Source organism: Curcuma longa, chromosome 11 (assembly GCF_044706935.1).
Source record: "Curcuma longa cultivar G26 ecotype Majalengka, Jawa Barat chromosome 11, ITB_CL_G26_1.1, whole genome shotgun sequence".
Lineage (NCBI taxonomy): Eukaryota > Viridiplantae > Streptophyta > Magnoliopsida > Zingiberales > Zingiberaceae > Curcuma > Curcuma longa.
Genome location: NC_133871.1, coordinates 2909667 through 2929445, shown reverse-complemented (window position 1 = coordinate 2929445; position 19779 = coordinate 2909667). Strand labels below are relative to the sequence as shown.

General features: G+C 36.1%; 2 protein-coding genes across 2 annotated transcripts; one reads left to right on the top strand and one right to left on the bottom strand.

The window, feature by feature from the left end:
- Positions 1–414: 414 nt before the first annotated feature.
- LOC141842389 (protein NETWORKED 1B-like) lies at positions 415–7271 on the bottom strand. The gene is made up of 6 exons (XM_074730599.1): positions 7047–7271; positions 6551–6678; positions 6238–6480; positions 3586–5306; positions 1782–3425; positions 415–1667 (listed from the first exon to the last, which is right to left on the bottom strand). Exons 3-6 carry the CDS (start codon positions 6338–6340, stop codon positions 618–620), a joined length of 4518 nt encoding a protein of 1505 aa, XP_074586700.1. The 5' UTR covers positions 6341–6480; positions 6551–6678; positions 7047–7271; the 3' UTR covers positions 415–617.
- A 3791-nt stretch (positions 7272–11062) lies between these two features.
- On the top strand, positions 11063–19105 carry LOC141839952 (peptidyl-prolyl cis-trans isomerase CYP59). The gene is made up of 15 exons (XM_074727820.1): positions 11063–11322; positions 11481–11587; positions 11704–11808; positions 12277–12394; positions 12612–12662; positions 12746–12843; positions 13606–13705; positions 14384–14503; positions 14604–14681; positions 14879–14925; positions 15015–15070; positions 15641–15681; positions 16285–16393; positions 18254–18383; positions 18471–19105. Exons 2-15 carry the CDS (start codon positions 11490–11492, stop codon positions 18952–18954), a joined length of 1635 nt encoding a protein of 544 aa, XP_074583921.1. The 5' UTR covers positions 11063–11322; positions 11481–11489; the 3' UTR covers positions 18955–19105.
- Positions 19106–19779: the final 674 nt, after the last annotated feature.

The following is a 19779-nucleotide window of genomic DNA, read 5'->3' as shown; positions in this document are numbered from 1 at the left end:
ATCTTTAATACATCTTATTTAGATAATATCTATTATCTTCCTCTCTCTCTCGAATTAGTTATTTTGTAAATATTTCATTCCCCTTCTTTTATTGTCTTCCTTTAATGAATATACAATTTTGATTTTCAAGTATTATTGAAAGTTGAAGGTAAAAATAAAAATTGAGTTGTTTTCTACCTCACAAATAAGCAAGTAAGATATGTGATACATCCTAGCAAGGAAGAAGGCATATCATAAATGCTTCCTCTCATGAGCAGAATGAGAGAAAGTTAATGCTTTAGGGTGCCTCCATACCTATAGCCTTTAGGTAAAGGCAACATCCATCTTATAGTTTTCAGACTCTTTATATTTCTAAACACAAACTGTCTAAAATTTTTGGGAAGACAGACTAAGATGACATAAATATACAACAAATACAAGAGAATGTCCTTTATTCTCCTTGCATTGGAGTAACTAGATGAACAATGTTCAGGTACCACTCAGTTTCTTAGTCAGAAAATACCTTTCTCATTTGCGAGTTCGATGCTACGACAAACTAACTATCGATCCATCAGAAGCGATATGATTGCTAATGAGAGAGGAAGGTAGTCACTAGTTGATGTTGCCTTGATACAATCTCAGGATGAAGCTTCTTTGTGCCTTCTGGTGTTTCTTCTCCCATAGATGAATTCTCTGAGTTGAATCCCGGGTCTTCTCTTAATTCTGGCTCTCTTGTTCATATGTTCTTCGTCAAATTTCAGCAAACTATATTTGATTTTTGGTATCTCAAATTCCAGCCTTCCAATTTTCTCAGATGCCTTTCTAGCCCAGTCAAAAATTTGCTTCCTCCTTTTGCTCTCGATATCAGATTCATCAATCCGGTACGATGAGGAAGGAGAAAGGTTTTCCACATTGCTTTTCAGCTCACTGTTGACATCAATAAGCTGTGCTAAAGATTCATCAGTCACTTTCAGTTGATCCTTGATGGAGTTGATTTCCAGCCGAGGCAAATGTCTAATCTTCATAGATGTTTCTGCACTCTTGTGTAGTTCTTGCAAACTTGCTTGTAGGACCGACAACCGTCGGGCATCAGAACAAAGCCTCTTTATGACTCTCTCGTTCCATTCCTGGAGTGGTGCAACCTCATATGACAGATCTTGTTTATCAATTCCCCTACCATTCTCAGCAACTAGTCTACTCGATGTGTACTTCTCTTCCACTTCCTCACTCTGATAATATGCTCTATTGTTCTCCGTTAGCAACGATCCACCCGTATCTTTCTTGCTGCCATATCCTGTCCCCCAGACCTCGAACTTCTGGTCAGTTTCACTGCTTTCTCTATCCTTTCGTCCGTGAGAAAGAATTTTATCCCCACGCCGTGGAGGATTGAAAACAATATCAAGCTGTACATCTTTGGTGTTTCTTTTGCGCCTCGATTTACTTGCACTTTTATCAGAATTCCGCTTCCCCTTTGATTTTAACCTTTCGATTTCTTTCCACGCAGCCTCCAAACTGGCATGTGAATCAAACCGTTCCAGTTCAATCATACTTCCGGTGTTTATCAACACCTCCTGAAGAACTTTGACTTTCTCCTGCAATTCATACAGTTGCATAGGTGTTGAGGCATTGCAATCTGGACTCGCTTCTTGATTGCTAGCAGTGCAAGGATAAAACTCAAGCTGATTAACCTGACCATAGTATAAGTAAAATAAGATCCTTTATTGACTACAAATTTATTTTTCGACTTCATTGGGTTGTACTTAACTTTGTTTAATAGCAACCGATAAACGGGGAAACAGTACCTCTTCTTTTTGACTGGTGGATGTCGAATGCCGTTTCGTGAGGGAAAGAGTAAGTTCTTCCAAAACAATAATGTCATCCCACAACAAGCCCAAGAAAAGTTCATGTGCACTCAAGTCAGCCCTCAGTTCATTGTTTTCCTCATCAAGCTCTCCGATCTTTTTCTCCAACTCATCAACTGGTTGACTTAGTGTGATCTCCTCTTGCAGAATGGCATTACTCTGAAGGTTCTCATATGTTTCGATCAATTCAAGAACTTTTGCTTTACATACTGTTGCATTGATCATTTCAAACAAATTCTCCTGCAGCAAGAAGCCACAATCATCTGACAATATGGTGCTTTCCTTTTCCATGTCTATATGTTCAGCTTCATAATGATCCAACTCAAGATGCCTATGGTTGACCTGTGGTAAGCGACTACCCACAACCAAAGTTTGTGAACTTCGACAACCGTTCATGTTGCTTAATGGTACCTTGAGATTTGTGTTTTCCTCTTCTAGTAGAATGATCTTCTGTTCGAGCTTGATGGCCAACTCATAAAGAAGTGCTCTTTCGTTGCTTAATAGGGTTATTTCATATTCTCTCTCTGACTTGAGGCTCTTAAATACCGTAGAAAGGTAATCCATTGTCAAAACTTCTGCTAGCATTACATTATCCTCCTCTTCAAGTGTGACCTTTGCTTGACTCAAATCCAAAAGTTTCTTTGAGATTGATTTATTTTCCTCAACCAACTTGGATACTTCAATTTGTAATGCCCGATGAACTTCTTGTGAATACATTAGCTGTCTAAACAGCAAATCTACTTCAGCCTTCAGTGTAACCACCTTTTGGTTGCTAACCTGGATCTCCTTCTTCAGTTCTTCATTCGTCACATGTAACTCATCCTTCTTGCTTCTCAGCATAGTATACTCCAGTAATCTGACTCTAGATTCTTCCACAAGAGCGGACTTTTCTGCTCTCAGCTCAGCGGCATACTTCTGAAAGTGTTCTAAAAGGGCAAGAACTACTGAATTCTCAAGAAGTAGACGCTGTTTTTCATCCTTGGCATCTGAAATCGCATTTAGCAGCTGTTGAACTTCACGTAAAGCGACCTGTAAAATAATGCCATTTTCGATATCTTCTATAGAGATATATTGCAGATCAATCTTAAGTGATTGCATTAATAGTTGAATCCACTCCCTGAGTTTCTCGTTATTCTCAACTAAATATTGCATCTTTTGCTCTTGGTTCAGGCATTCCCTCTCAAGCTCCAGAATACGTCTCTCCATGTGTCTCAATGCCTCTTCATCATTGTGAGACTTAACTGAAAGAAACAAGTTCTCGTCTTTCATCTCGCATAAACATCTCTGCAAGATGAATAACTCTATCTGAGCATTCATTATCTTTAGCTGCTCCACATCAAAAACATCTTCCCTTTTGCAACATTCTTCCTCGAGCAGATGTATCTGATCAGTGAGTGCATTCAGCTGACCATTGCAGGACTGACTAAGGGTATTTTGTTTTTCCTTCTCGAATTGTAATATCTCATGTAGCTTAGCAACATGATGAAGCATCGAGTCTCTACCCTTCTCCAGAGTCAAATTTTTGTCTTCTCCCTCATGACATCTGCCCTCCAAGCTCTCTGTATTCTTCTTGATTCTTGCTACCTGATGTAAAACAAGAATTACTCAGAACAGAAATATCTATAACAGCATAATGATAAATCTTTGTGGTTGCCGATTAGTTAGGTAGAATAGAAAAGGTATACTTAAACACATATATCAACTGCAAAGACAAATGAGAGCCTAATAAACACCGAACGCATACCTTTTTTAACAAATCCCTCTTTTCAGAAATAAGACAAGTGTTCTCGCTGTCAAGACATTTGCACAATTTTTCCATGTCAGATACAGAAATCTTCTCCATGTTCTGAGCAGAAGCCTCCATGTGGGAAATAAGTGCAGACTTTCCAGACAGATTGGTGGAAATCCTCCAGTGAAGATGATGAGCAGATTCCTCTAATTCTTCCATTTTCATTCTTAGACTATGTAGTTCATCATTGGCATTTGAACATGAAGCTTCAAGTGCTGCATTTTTTTCTGACTGCCACTGCATATGGTTTAAATTTTCTAGATTTGGATACTGTGCAGTTTGATTCATCTTCAGTGTATCTGCCAACTCGATATTATTAAGTCTTGAATCTTTTATCAATACCTGAAGGGATTGTACCTTTAAATTGACTGCTTGAATTTCCTCAAGTAGCATATGATACTTCCCTTCCGAATCATATTTGTTGTTTGTTAGACAATGCAACTCCAACCGAAGATCTTCATTTTCCTCTATATGATCATTTTCATCTTCAAGTTCCCTTCTTAAATCCATTAGTGAAATTATCTCATCCTGAAGAGTTGCTATTTTTAAAGCAGACGATAGCTTGTGCTGCCTCAGCCTACCGTTTTCCTCCCTCAGCTTCTCAAGTTCTTCTTTGGCAACCTTCAGCTTTTCAACTCCACTTTTAATCTCCAACTCCAAGTGCTTTATCTCCTTAGCATGCTGCTGCTTCATCGATCGGCAAGTCATTTCAGCTGTCAAATTTCTTTGTTGTTCATTTTGTACGGACATGTTGAGAATCTCCAGTTCCTGCTCCTTCCTATCAAGATTCTCCTTTTGCTTTCGAATTTTCTGCTTTAGAATGTCAAATTCCAACTGCAAAGATTGGTTTGTCTTCTCCAAAACAAGACTTTGCTCTTCGGCACTGTTTAAACTAGAAGCCTCTATCGTCATCTCATCATTAAGCTGCTTAAGTTCTGCTTTGATGTGGGAGATTTCATGCTCCAGGTAAGATAATCTTGCGATCGATACTTGATACTGAAGCAGAACATCTTGTTTTTCAGATTTTTCATTGGAGCAGACCTCCTTAAGGCATCGAATGTCATTTTCAGCTTCATCAGCGCGTGCTGACTCTGAAGCGATTTGTTGCTTCAGTTCCTGGTTTTCCTTCGACAACCTGGAGTTTTCTTTCCAAAGTAATTTATAGTCTAAAAAATTCTCTTCGGTCTCATTGCCAAAAGCAGCACCAGCTTCATCCTCTTTGCTTGGAAACATTTCATTTATTTGCTTCAAAATGTTTTCAAATGACTCCACCTTACTTTTGTCAGAATACGCCTCATCCAATGTCACTGTTTCGCCGTGCAATGACAAGCCTAAAAGATCACGGAGTAAAACAGCATCGTCAGGGTCAGAGATTCCCGGAGGCATTTGATGGTTATTCATTCTCGAACCTGGAGCAGGAGATTCATGTAGAGACTCATCAGAAATTTCATGTGGGATCTGGTTGGGAAATGCTTTTACTATAGTTTGATGAGCCCGACAAAGTGCCCCAGTCGCATGATCATATCGTTCTGCTAGAGCACGGTATGCTCGATAAAATTCCTCCACTAGATTTATAAGCTCGGGACGTTTCTTATAGTACATTTCAGCTCTTTGGGCAAAGGAATCAGCATCTTCCTCTATAAGCCTGATCATTGCTTTGATCTTGTTATCCATATCTGTGTGTGAATCAATAAATTCCACCATTTAGAGAGAAATTTACGATTCAAATAAAGCTAAAAGGGATATTATTCCAAAACAAAATCATTGCCGTCCATTCGATTTTATCGACAAGACAAGTGGGAATAAAACATGCAAACTATTAAACAAAATGAGAACAAGTAACAAAACAGCCAGGATTGCCTTCGATACTTCCATAACCAGCAAAAGGAAGTGTCTCCCTTTTTAATAGTGTTTTCTGTACATCGAACGTGAATGCTCCCTGACATAAAGAAGGCATTTTTTTTTTTTTCAATTACCTTCAATGGAATATTTATTGACAAGCAACATGGTAGTTTTTTTCATTTAATCATCGTAGTTCCTTTCAGTATAAGGGTACTACATTAAATAATTTCTCTGGACACAACTAAAACAAGCTATAGTTCAGCAAGCTAACCAATCGAAAGTATTGTCTAACGTTATAAGTTCACCAAATAATCAAACTACTGAAGAAGTGTAAGGAACGCAGTGGATTGGGGGCATTAGAGACTCAATAGCCTATATCAGCTTTACATGCATCAACATCGATTAAAGGTTAAAAACTCTAAAAGGTATACCTCTAACCGATAGTTCACATTACTGAGCTGTAGCAACAGCACATACAAGAGACTTCATGAACCAAGATGATTGTACTTAACATATACATCTGCTCTAAAACCCTATGGCAAAAAGATAATCTGACCTTTAATTAAATGGTCTATCTACTTTTTTTAGCTGGGAATCGGATTGTTTATTCACCATGAACACATAGCAAGCTAAATTTGAATGGTATAATGGAGGCTGTACTTGAAGTGCAGAGGTCAAAGTTACCACATCCGTAGTTCGCTTAGAGTATAAAGTGAATCAATTGATCTCTCTGCAAAGGAACAAAGACGAGAACAATGTACATACCAGTAAGGTTATCCTGAAGCCATTTAGAGAGTTTGGGACTGATATGACTATCCCACCACCACGAATACAAGCGCCGGGATTCAGCACACGACAATGTCGCCATGAATATAGTGTATCCAAAGGATTGAAGGAACCTCAATCACAAATGGCTCTGCTCTGCTTGTGTTAATATAAAATACGAGAAGCCGACTAACTCCCACAGATTATTCTTATAATTGTGTTAAAACACTCATGGAGAACCATCTGAGTAAAAGGGAAAGGGGGTGAAGTTAACACCGAGAATAAGAAACTTGTAAGGAATGACTATAAATACCTCTTCGATAAATGATTGATCAGGAACTAGTTTTGCTGCATATGCCCAAAGAGAGCATGGGCAGAGATCAACCCTAATGTTCGGAGGTTGTGGCAATCAAACTTCGAAGATAAGAGAAGCCCCGAGTTCTGGAACAAAAAAGAAATGATGGTAGTGTTACGGATTTAACAAAAGCAAGTTTTGAGATCCACTACTCAAACCATGAACACCGTGTTCTTCAGCAAGTCGGTACACATTGAGTCGTGGAAGACAAAGAAAAATAGAGAAACCGAAAGGTAAAAGAAACCCCTGAATAGTTCCATTCAATTGCACGATGAACTGGAGCAGAAGCAAAGATCTAAATGCTCAAGGCGATCGGAGAAGAAACCCACGAAGTAAAAAATCGTAAACCCTAAAAACACGAACTTTTCGCCGAAAACAACCGCAAGATCGCGTTTTGCTCACCCGGCCATGATTCGATCAGCAGCAAAAGCAGCGAGGAAAAACAAAAACTCACCTTTTAGTAAAGAATGATTTCTTAATCAACCAGAAGCCAAAAATCCCAGCTGCTCCGCCACCAACTCTCATCCCGTTTGCTACCCCTTCGCCTCTCCTTTGAATGCCTCAGGCGATGGGCTACATACGGCAAGAACCTCGCCAAGGAACAATTTTGGGAAGAGAAAATGGCGGAGAAGGAAAGGCTACGGGATCGGGACGCCAAAGTTGGCAGGAATTAGGAATGGAATTGAAGATTGGAATAAATGGAGTGAAGCAATCTGCAGACTGCGAGTACTAAAACTACTGTGTAAACGCGCAATTTTATATGCGCCAAAAAGAGAGAGAGAGAGGAGAGATGAACAGAGAGAAATGCATGTCTTTATGAATTTTCTAGTTTAAGGCCTAAAATTTTGGTTTATATCCTATTAGCCCTTGGTGACAGAGTTAAGTAATTTGATGCATTTTATTGGATCGTATTTCAAATTGAGAAAATTTTCAAAATACTACTAATGTTTAATCTTCATTAATAATGAAGAGGTGTTAAAATGTTGATTTGAGTTATCGACTATAAATTATTGATTATGGTAGGCTTTGGTGTTTAGCGTTGACTATTATCGTATTTAATATCGTTCTAAATTTGTCCTGAAAATATTTCTTAGAGTAACATGAGGAGAGATGAAAGACATTTTAAACTCTGTATGAAATGATCTTTTGTTTAATAACTTAAAATTTTTGTTTATAACTTATTGTCAAAATAAGCATTTGCTTTCCTTTTTGCTCCAAAACGCCTCTATAAATTTAAATTAAAAATTTTATATGCTAAATATTTCATAAGTTGATTGTCAAATTAGCTTTTTCGGATCGTAATGAATTATTTAGGCACCATTGAGACATAAGTATCCCGTAAACATGTCTTGAAAATGATGAGATTAATTTGTGAAACATAGAAAGGTACAATGCAAAACAGCCACAGAATATTTGGAGTACCTCTCAATAAAAAATGAAAGTAGGGGTGTGTTTCAGTAAAATAATGAAAATGCAGGATATCCTCCTTCAAAATAATGAAAAATATAGGTGAAAAGAGAGAATTTAAAATAACAAGGGTAAAAATGTAAATTACCCTTAATTGACTATGCATTTAAGGAATTGGTACAATATTCCTTCTGGCTTTTGTCCCGTGCTTTCTTTGTCAAACGGATGGTCCTTGTGAGGATCTGATTGATATATATATATATATAAAAAAAAAAAATAAAATTTACCATCTCTCTGATTTCATCGATTTGATAGTCATCTATAAAAAAAATTTAATTAAAAATTTATAAAAAAATATTTATATATATCCACTTTTCTTCTGCAAAAGGTGGATCCGTCACCTTAGCGATCCCACACGGTCGGCCTCACGACCATCTGTGAGGAGGTAAATCGAGAAAGTACAGTTGATTACGACGCAGGAGGGTATTGTCTGGCTTCGCCAAGATTCGAACCCTTGCCCTCTTCTGCAAGTCTGCTGCGTCGTAACCAACTCACCTATGCCCTGGGGGCAGATGGTGTAAAAGTCAACCCTAAACCCTAAACCCTAAACCCTAAATCCTAAATCCTAAATCCTATATGCAAGATGGACGATTGAAGAATTTGGACATATTTGTGACTTTATATAGGTGAAATCATTTAAATTTTTTTATAATTAAAAATTAAATTATAATATTAAATATAAAAAATAAAAATAAAAAAATTATGTACTCATAGGATATTTCAGATTATTATCTCATACTTTTTACCTTGTATATTCCGCAAGTAATTATTTTTTTATTTTAAAAATTTTATTATGCTTAATATTATAATTCAAATCTTAAATCTTAAAAAATAAAATCTTAAATGGTTTCATCGTAAATAAAATAAAAAATAATACTATTCGAACGTCTCAAAGTAATTCAGACACCCTGGACATCTTTATCGTGTACGCGCATAATAGGTACGTAGGATATCAAAAAGAAAAAATTATATATATATATATAATATTTAGATTATGATGGTAAATTATTTATTTTTAATATTTTTATATAGTATGTATGAATATTATTGATTTAGAATAAAATTTATATATTTTTAATAATATTATTATATAAAAGATTCGTTAGATGTAAATCATTTATCTTTGATTATTATTAGACTACGGTCAAGTAACAATATAAAAACAATATAACAGTCATGCCATGTGATGTGGTGTAATGGTAAAATATTAAAAAAATAAATAAGATGATCATAAATCAATATTTTAGAAGTCGATCCCCATGAACTTTATTTCATATTTATAGAATAATAATATTTTTCATATGAAAAAAAATACGATGGGATGTAATTTTAATTTTATTTTTTTAAATAAAAAAGGATAATTAAGAGCACCATTTTAATTTTTAATCTAGTACTCAAATTACACAAGGTACTTTTTTAAATCACATATTAGTTTTCCAAAATACTCCCTTGATCCTTTGATCTATGTTTCAATTGATGGTCACTCGAACAACCTTCCTCCATTCTTTGTTCGTTGGGTGGTCACTCAAATAAGCACTAGAGACAACAATGAAATCGTGGTTAGACGTCCACTTGATCATGTGTTGCGAGTTATGGCATTCGATACCCATAGAAATAAATTCAAGAACATGAATGAGGACCAAACACTAACCCCCACCCATAACTCCCATTCAATTATTAACATCTTTTATGGCTAAATTTCAAAATGCCCCAAATATTAACATTTTTTATAATATCTATCCATATTTTTTTAATATCAAAATGTCACTAAGATTTCCACTCTAACCCTCCTAAATTACTATCTAAACCACTCATTTGCTAACAAAATTTACAAGGTGCTTTGATATTAACAAAACGTGGTGTTTCAAAAAAATGATAAATATTAGGGGTATAGTAAAAAATTGCCCAAATAATGCATTAGGTACTCTTGTATAATGAAAATAAGTAAGCATTTTTTGACAAATATAAAATTTAGATATATACAGAGGTGATATTCTGCGCGACCCTCGTGCGCGACACAACCAACCCCCTCAACTTTCGACCGCCGTTGTCGCACCGTCCGGTCACCACCGACCGTCGAACCGGGCCCGTTCGACGCGCCACTTGTCGACGCGTCAGATTCCAATCAGATTGTGATCGGAATCCGACGTAATTTGGCCGGAAACACGTCGGCAGTGGCACACGACATTCGCGACCAAATTGTGGTCGGATTCCGACCAAATTGCGGCCGGAGACCGGCCGGGGAAGGACCGACGTGCGACGGCGATCCTTCCCCGACCGGTCTCCGACCGTAATTTGACCGGAATCCGGCCACAATTTGGTCGAGAATGCCGCGTGCCATTGCCGGCGTGTTTCCGACTAAATTGTGCCGGATTCCGGTCGGAATCCAACGCCGGACGACGCGCCGACGAGTGACGCGTCGAACGGGCCCGGTCCAGCGACCGATGGTGATCGAACGGCAAGGCGGCAGTGACGTATCAGGCGTAGAGAACACTGTGCATTCCCACATTTGGACGGCCAGATCTACACGATCATGCGTTGTGATCAACCTGGCACGCACGATCGCGCACGGGAGTGACGCACAGAATATCAATTCTATAGATATATATATATATATATTTAATTCAAATATAGTATCTAGGTCTTGACATCAATTAATCTTTAAGGTGCATGGTTTTCTCTTAATTTATCTATTAAATAAATCTAAAAATATCAATGATCAATATTTTAAATTTTTTTTATTTTACTTAAAAAAATATTTTATAGTATTTAAGGTAATATCCTCTTTCGTATTAATCAATTATAATATTTTAATTTATTTTTCCAGATGATCATAACAAATTCCATCTGTATGTACTTTGGTAAATTGCCACCTTTCCTTCCTTCTTTTCTTTTTCCTCTTCGTGCTTCCATCCTCCATAGTAAACGGGCTTCCGTTCTAGGTCACAGGATTTCAAATCGAAGCTCGTTCCCTTTTTCTTTCCCTTCCGCTCCATCGGCCGGTGCTTTTCGCGTGCCATCGGCGGAGCAGCCTCGTCGCGGCGTTGCTCCCCTTCTGCCACCGAGCACGCGAGAGAGCATCCTTCTTGCCTCCTTCTTCGGCATCCGGAGTAGCAGCCCTTCTGTCGGCCATACAATCGCGGAGGAAAGCTGCGCCGCAGCCGTGCTGCAACCTCGCGACAGCTCAGCCCTTCCATCGATAGCAGCCTCATTCCTGGAGCAATCGAGCTGAGGTGTATTGGGAAGCGTCTTCGTTGACCTAGGTAGAGTCTTACCCCTCTCAATCTCCGTAACATTCGGGCGTCGTGGATTGTGTTATTTGTTCCAATGCTTGTCTCTAGTCAATCGGAGTTCTTAGCCGTCGAATTTGGAGGGTGGAGGGTGTTTAAGCTGAGCTGTTTAAGAAATGTTCTCTGTGCAGTTACTCATCATGTCGGTCTTGATTGTGACGAGCGTTGGGGACATTGTGGTGGATCTCCACTCTGATAGGTGTCCTCTGACTTCCAAAAACTTTCTCAAACTTTGCAAGTATGCATTCTGACACTCTTATCATGAGCCTCGATATCATTTTGTAATGCGAGAAGAAGCGAGTGTATCTAAAGTATTATGTTATATTTTTTATTTTTGATTATTTATTTGTGCAGGATGAAATATTACAATGGATGCCTGTTCCATAAGGTGGAAAAGGATTTCTTGGCACAAACTGGAGACAGGACTGGAACTGGCACTGGAGGTGATTCGGTGTACAAGTTAGTGTTTTTTCCCAGCTTGTTCTTTTTCTGCAATGATTGGGTAATAATTTATCAGTTGGAAATTTTGCAATTCAGACATTTCGGCAGATTCTTCTGATTCATGTATAGTCTCCTTATGAAATTTGCCAAGGAATTATTTCTCATCTACACTAATGATTTTTTGAAATATAAAACTAGCACATTGCTTTCTTTTTTTTCTATTATTATATTTATTGGTGGGAGGCTCAGCATTTTAACAATGTAAAGATTTTCAGTGGGCAGGAGGTATCAACTAGGGATAATAATTTTATTTAATTTTAGTTTATCATGTTACACCTGAATTATCCTGATTAAATGCAACTAGAATTTGTTCAAATTCCTATTGTTCCACCCTTTGTCCATATTGCCAGATTATTTCTGCCATATATTGTTATAGAACTACATGTCTAGTTGGTAATGCCTCTTATCAATATGCCCTATTTTCAGGTTTCTATATGGTGACCAGGCACGTTTTTTTGATGATGAAATACATCCTGAGCTGAAGCATAATAGGACTGGTACTCTAGCTATGGCTAGTGCAGGAGAGAATCTTAATGCTTCCCAGGTTTTTTTTCCCCTAAACATTCTATACAGTTCGTCTATTAGTCTCCTGTAAACTACTTTTTACAAAATTTATGTTCTAATTTTGGGATGCCTCTTTAGCCAGATTTTTTGCCTATTGGCAATTTTTGCTTCCTTAATCACCTTGAAGTATTATTCTCTGAAGTTTTTATCGTAAATCATTTATAATTTTTAATCTTATGCTAGTATCATCCATGCAGTTCTACTTCACATTACGAGATGACATTGACTATCTCGATGGGAAACACACTGTGAGTATACATCATTAATCCTTTTTTGCATTGCCAAATTTCCCACCCTTTGGAAATCTAAACTGTCTTAATTTCTGATGCAGGTATTTGGTGTTGTCGAAGAAAAGGAAGGTTTGGACACTTTGGCTAAGATAAATGAAGCTTATGTGGATTCTAACAATAGGCCCTATAAAGATATAAGGTTTGTGCCTTCTCTTTCTTTGTAAAAAATTGTGTGAACTCAATACAGTGCAGCTTCATCATCATTTTACCCCTCTTGTTTTTCTGTCAACAGCAAAAAAGAAAATGTTAATACCCTAGAAAATTTTAAATGAATGAAAGTGTAACTTCATTGTTGTAGGTTGCATCTTCTGTTCTTATTGTTAAGAATTGTTGTCATTTCCATCATACTCCTTTACTAGTTCCATGTTTCCAGATGTTAGGGAAGGAGTAACAAAGTTGAGCTAGGAAATGCTTGACATGCTCATTATGCTTTGCTTGTAGTGCCACAATAGACTCCCAGGTTATGTACTAATGATTCCATTGCAAGTGATTTAAGGGGTGCTGTTGGCTGTTATATGACACTGATATGTGGTCTGCATGAATATTTCTCACAAGTTTTGATGATGTATCAGACCTTTGTAATGGATTAATTATACCATTAGTATTCATTTGCTTGTTTGTTTTATACTAGTAATTTGATGCTGATCCATGTGAGGACCAACTTAAATGAATTAATCAGACTTTGCAACAAGATTAAAATGCTGTTTCTCAGGTTCTTTGAATTACTTGAAAAGGGTTTTGATCTGCCTCTTGATAATCTTGGTAAAGCTAAAAACAATAAGTACACAAATTGGAGAGTTTCACTCTTTGACAATTCATTTTCAATTCCAGCATGTTTGAAGATTTATGAGACTGCCTGATATTTCCTTCTTCCTAATGATTTGTGATTTTGCTTCGGCAGAATCAAGCATACCTACATTCTGGACGATCCTTTTGATGACCCACCTCAACTTTCTGAGTTTATCCCTGAGAAATCCCCAGAAGGTAAACTAGATGATGAGGTAAGTTACTGACCTTTCCTACCACTTTGTGTACCATGTTTTCTTTTTTTGTGTGTGTGTGTGTGTGTGTTCATGTATTTGTACATTTTTTCCTTTTTTGAATGTCTTTTATTTGAACTGTAGAAATGCATCTTTGAGATTGTTCAAAAGCTTGAATTTTACATAGATGTCTTTGAAATAATTGTTGGTCTTCTTTTACATCTTTCATGCAGTTCTTGCGCATAGTATTCTTTGTTATCATAGTTAGGAGCCTTTTTAGGACAGTGGTAAAGGTGTTATCTTATAATTTGTGTGATTGAGGTTTGAGTCATGTTCAAATTTTACACTGAACCTCCATATCTCAGAATCATGACCTAATATCGCAGGTGCCTTGTTATGAGCCATATATTTCACTTTGGTACTTTTTATACTTCAATTTTACTCTTTGCTCTAATTAAACTGTTTATTTTTTTCATTGAGACTTAGTTATCTTTTCTAATATGCTTTACACGATTTATTTTTGTTCTTGAATACTCAATCAATTTGTGGAATTGAAACTTTTGGGGGGTATATTAGAAAATTATGACTAGTAATTTAACTTATTTTGGCATCTTGAAGGTTTTCTGCACATTGATACTGGTTAGAGTTTCTTGTGTCATTTTTATTCATGTCTCTTTTTTTAATTATGGGTATGTACAGATTGTAGAAGAGCGACTAGAAGATGACTGGGTTCCCTTGGAAGATACATTAGGCCCAGAAGAGCTTGAGGAGAGACTTCGTAGTAAAGAGGCCCATACAAATGCGGCTATTCTTGAAAGTGTAAGAAATTCTTGTCAGAATTCTGATGTTCTTTTTTTTTTTTTTTGTTAATCTGATTTAGGTTTTCAATTTTTACAATTGGAGTTTCTTTATGTGCCAGATAGGAGACATTCCTGATGCTGATATTAAACCACCAGAGAATGTGTTGTTTGTTTGTAAATTGAATCCAGTTACCCAAGTAAGTAATCCTTTGCTGAGCTACTATTACCATCAGCAAGTGCATGGGGGTATTTATTTATTTGTGAATTATTTTTTTAAGGCTGTAGCTTCGGCATCACTTATTTTTCATGATAAGGTTTATTCACAATGCAGTCTTTCTTTCACTTTTTTTTGTAGTTTTTATGTGATATTGTCATACAAATGATTTGATTGCAGGATGAGGACTTGCATACAATATTTTCACGCTTTGGAACTGTTACATCGTAAGTGCTAATTTCTAATTGAACTTGATGTTGCCACTGTTTTTGTTATTTATCATCCTGAACTGAGATTAAAAAAATCAATTTTATAGGGCTGACATAATACGCGACTACAAGACTGGAGACAGTTTATGCTATGCTTTCATAGGCAAGTTTCTTAAACTGAAATACTAGAATTTGTGCATTCTGTTATTTCCTATTTTTAAGCAGAATGACATTATATTGCAATAAAACTTGGTTTGCGTATAGTACACAAGGATGAGTTGTAGCATGAAGGATGTTGGTGACTTCTCCCCTTAGAAAATAGTTTATCTGTACCTTGAAATGCTTTCTTGAAATGACTTTCTGCAATCCGTATGAGATTCCCATGAAATGATTTTGTTGGCTGTGCCCCCTTTCTTAATCAGTACCAGCATTAGCAGACTAGATTCTGTTACAGTTTATCATATTCCTCAAGAACAAGTCTTGACATAAACATCGAAGAAGCTAGTGAGGTATAATCATTTTATTAGAACCAATGGTAAAAATTCTCTGTAGGCTAATCAAGCAATGGCTTGATATTTTAGATTATGCATTTTCTATTATATCAAAGCAAGAAAAGGAAAAAAGTTTACCGTATATTTTCCAAGTGTTTTGCCTACTCATCATGTACATTATACGCTTGCTGCTTGTTGTTGCTCATGTTTAATAACATGTTTCCCTTTTATCTCTTTCCCAGAGTTTGAGACGAATGATGCATGTGAACGAGCATATTTCAAGGTAAGTCATGCACTTACATTACTTTTAAGTGGTTCGCTTTATTTTTTCATATTCTTTTTGAGAAGGAAACAGGGATCTTTAGAATGCATTTTCACCTAATACTTCTTAGACTATCGACCTGCTCTGAATTTGTCCATAGACTCGTTTTAAGCATGTGGGTTACATTTATCTATCTAACGAATTTATATACAAAATTGGAACCTGTGTATGTTTATATTAACTGCCATTCTATTTTGGTTCGTCTCAATTTAGAAGTAACCAAGGAGGGATCTGTCTATCTTAATTGAACAATCGAAGGGTTATGTTGAGATACTGTCTTTATGATGCATCCAATTGTTAGCATTGAAGCAAAGTTTTAGATCTACAAAAGGATTTTAATCTGAAATAATTTGACATAAACATGCTTCTTCAATCTCTTTTAATGGTCTTATGAAAAATTGTTTGTTTACTATATATCTAGATATTTGAATCTCCATCATTCTTAAGTTCTATACCCAAGTCTTTTTGACACTGTAGCAAGACTAAATGTGCCGAGCTTTATGCAAACTTGATTCTCTCTTATCTGGTTCACCCAAAGATAACATTGTGTGTGCATATTAACAGATGGACAACACTCTAATTGATGATCGGAGGATACACGTGGATTTCAGCCAAAGTGTTTCTAGACTATGGAACCAGTATAGGCATGGAAAAAGAAGCAATTCCGGTAAAGGTATGTGCAACATCGACCCATTTGCTATATTTGTTATATCATCTCTTTTTTTTGTCCGCAACTGATATTATGTCATGAATATATGGTTTAACTCCTATAATTAGTGATTAATTTATAAACTGCAATTGTGCGTAAAGTACGTATTTGCGCCGCATGAAAAATCAGCATAAAATGGTTTCATTCTACAATAGGAACCTTAGATAAGACATCAACAGAGTACCTCTGATTTATGACTGACCTAGATTTACTAAATGATAAGAGTAACTAGCTTGAGGATTAATTTCTACTCACCTAATGCTTTCTCAAGGATCATAATTTCTTTTTGATAAATGTCAAGGGGTCTACATTTTTTCAAGCGAAGCATATTCCATAGATCTTTTGCCTTTTATGAGGTTATTTTTTTTTCAATTCAAAATGACTCAGATTGAGCATTGTTCAAGGGAAGGAGGACATGCTAACCACTCTGTTTAATTCATTAAATCTGTCACATGAGTTTCGGTAGCGTATCCTTTTTGTCATCAATCCTTATAAGATCTTTACTGCAATAAATTCTGACGAATTTATTTTGTATTATTTTTTCCTCCTTTCCAATGTCATTGATGAATTATGTTAATCCAGCCTTCTGTTGAGTTTCTAACCACAATCTACAACCAGAAGAAAAAAATATACTATGTGAGTTGACCTTTATAGAATGGAATGCACAATAGGCTTATAGCATATTATGAGAAATTTTATCCATCGATATGACTCTTGCTTTTCTCTTCAAGAAAACTTTTATTAATTATTCCTTAATTTAAGCTCTTAAGCATTTTTTTTGTATATATCCCTTACTCTAGTTAGACAATGTGAAACTATGACAAATACACATATTAAACGAGAAAGACAAAGATCAAAGAGGACTTTGGTTAACAATAATAAAATGAGATAAAATTTATTTAAATATAAACGATGATATAATAGAGGATAGAATTCAATGGCGTAGTAAAGATCCATAAAGCCTATCTCATCTAGTGGGATAAGACATAGTTGTTGTGTTATTATGTATTCTCCTTGCAAGAGTAAATGTAAGTGATGTTGTGCCTCTGTTTATCTTTTTCCACAAGTAGGTCCTTTCTGCTCGATCATTGTGTTATTCTCCAATGAATTGGAACATTTTCCAACTAATTGCCCGGTTTTCTTTTAATTAACAAAACTAAAAATCTTGATGTACAGTTTTATGTTCATCTCATTTAATTCCAGTGTCAAGGTTGATTTCTAAGTCTTACCTTAACCTTAATCAATACTCAAAACAATTCCATCGTCCATCGATTGAGGTTGCTATTTATGCTCCGGGGGCATGGTTGAGTTGGTTACTGCGGGGAAGATTTGCTGCAGTGGACAATGGTCGAATCTCAGTGAAGTCGAGGTAATGCCCTCTCCCGTAGTGGTCAACTACAGCTTCTCCGATTTATCTTCTCACAAATGGTCGTGGGGTCGATTGTGTGGAGCCGTTGGGATGGCGGATTCCACATTTTGATGCAGAGTTGATATTTATTATTTATCATAGTGCAAACTACAAGCAAATCCCTTCTTAGCCTCGCTTATTGATTCCTTGCTATATGTTATAACTGAAAAGTGGTCAATGACACTTATCAGGTCTTAGACTAACTTTATCATGTTTCTAGAGGTAAAACCAGTTCACAATATTTGGAATAAGTTTTATGATTCGCGGGCAACTTTGTCGATCAAGTGCATCTATTCAGTAAATTCTACTGCTGTACTTTAATCTTTATGTAGAATACTTCGTTGTAAATCTATATTGCTGAACCTGTTCAACCATCGTGTGCCGGAAACTGACCACTTGCCTGTTCCTTTCTGAAGGATGCTTCAAATGTGGGGCTCTTGATCACTTAGCAAAGGACTGTGACCACGACACTGAGAACAAACAGAAAGGAACCAAGTATGTTCTGAAAGATGATAATACACAACGCGGTGGGCATCAACATGAGAGGTACCAACCTCCCTCCCTTTCCCCTCCCCTCTCTGTTGTCGATGCATTTTGTTGTTCTCTTTACTAGTAGATTTTATGGTGCTGCAGCTACGACATGTTGTTTGACGAAGATAATCTGGAGGACCAAAGAGACGACCGATCGGGAAAGACAAAGAAGCCAAAGTACTCTACTGAAAGAACCAGGAACTCGGACAGGCACAGGCACAAGGACTATATCAGAAGTGGTAGTGAGGTAAATGAGAAGGGCCAAGAAAGCCAAAGATTCGACGATCATTACAAAGAAAGCCACCGGAGACGGCACGAAAGTAGCAGACATGAACAGGACGGCAATGATCAAAAGAGAAGCTATAGCCACCATATGAAAGACACAGGAGATGGCGATAGCCGCAGGCAGAATGAGAGAGATCGTCATAGGAGAAATGAGGGTGAACTTCGCAGACATGATGATGTTGAGCACCTTCGCAAGAGAAGAAGTCGGGAACACGAAACCGACGATCGTCGGGAGAGGAGTACCAGGGACAGGGAGGACAAGTATTACAAGGAACGTAGTTACAGAGAGGAGAGGAGATAAAAACTTTACCATGGATTTTAGTTAATTTTGTAGAAACTTTTATCTGAAATGCTCTTTGTATCATGTAATGGAGTTGAGATTCTTGGTTTGTTTTAGTGTTAGAGCGGTTGTTGGATTAAATATACAATTAGGAAAAATTAATTATACTTAATTTGAGAAATACCTTTTTATTTTATTTTCATGAATATGGTGCATTTTGTTGCTAAGGGTAATCGTTTTATTCTTCTTTATAACTTCTCATAAATAAGTATTTCTATTTTTTATAAAAGTAATTAATTTTTTTTTCCTATTCTATTCTATTATTCAAAGAACAGAATAGAATTGGAGATTGAGGATAATAAAATAGAATAAAAAATTATAATTTTGGAAAAAAAATAAAAGGACGTTGGATTTAATTTTTTCTTTATTTTAGTGTTATGTAACAATGATTATAGTTGTTACAAATAATATAAAATTGATATATATAAAATATTATTATATTAAAATATTTTGTATCAACTTACTTAAAATTATTTAAATTAGATTTAAATTATAATTATATATATTTTTTATATAATTCTAAGTGTTTAAATTTCACCCCATAGATCTTCCCTCCTCTTTCACCTAACATGCTCAGAGTTGCTATCATTATAAGTTTATGATCACCACACATTACTTATAACTACCACTGTTATAACAGTGTTGAAATAAAAATATTCTTAAAATGAAAAATAAAATAAAAATCCTATTTTTAAAAATAAAATATTTTATATAATAATAAAAATAAAGACCTCTATAATTTTTTTCTATAAAATTAAAATCATTTTTTTATTGTCCCAGGAAGTA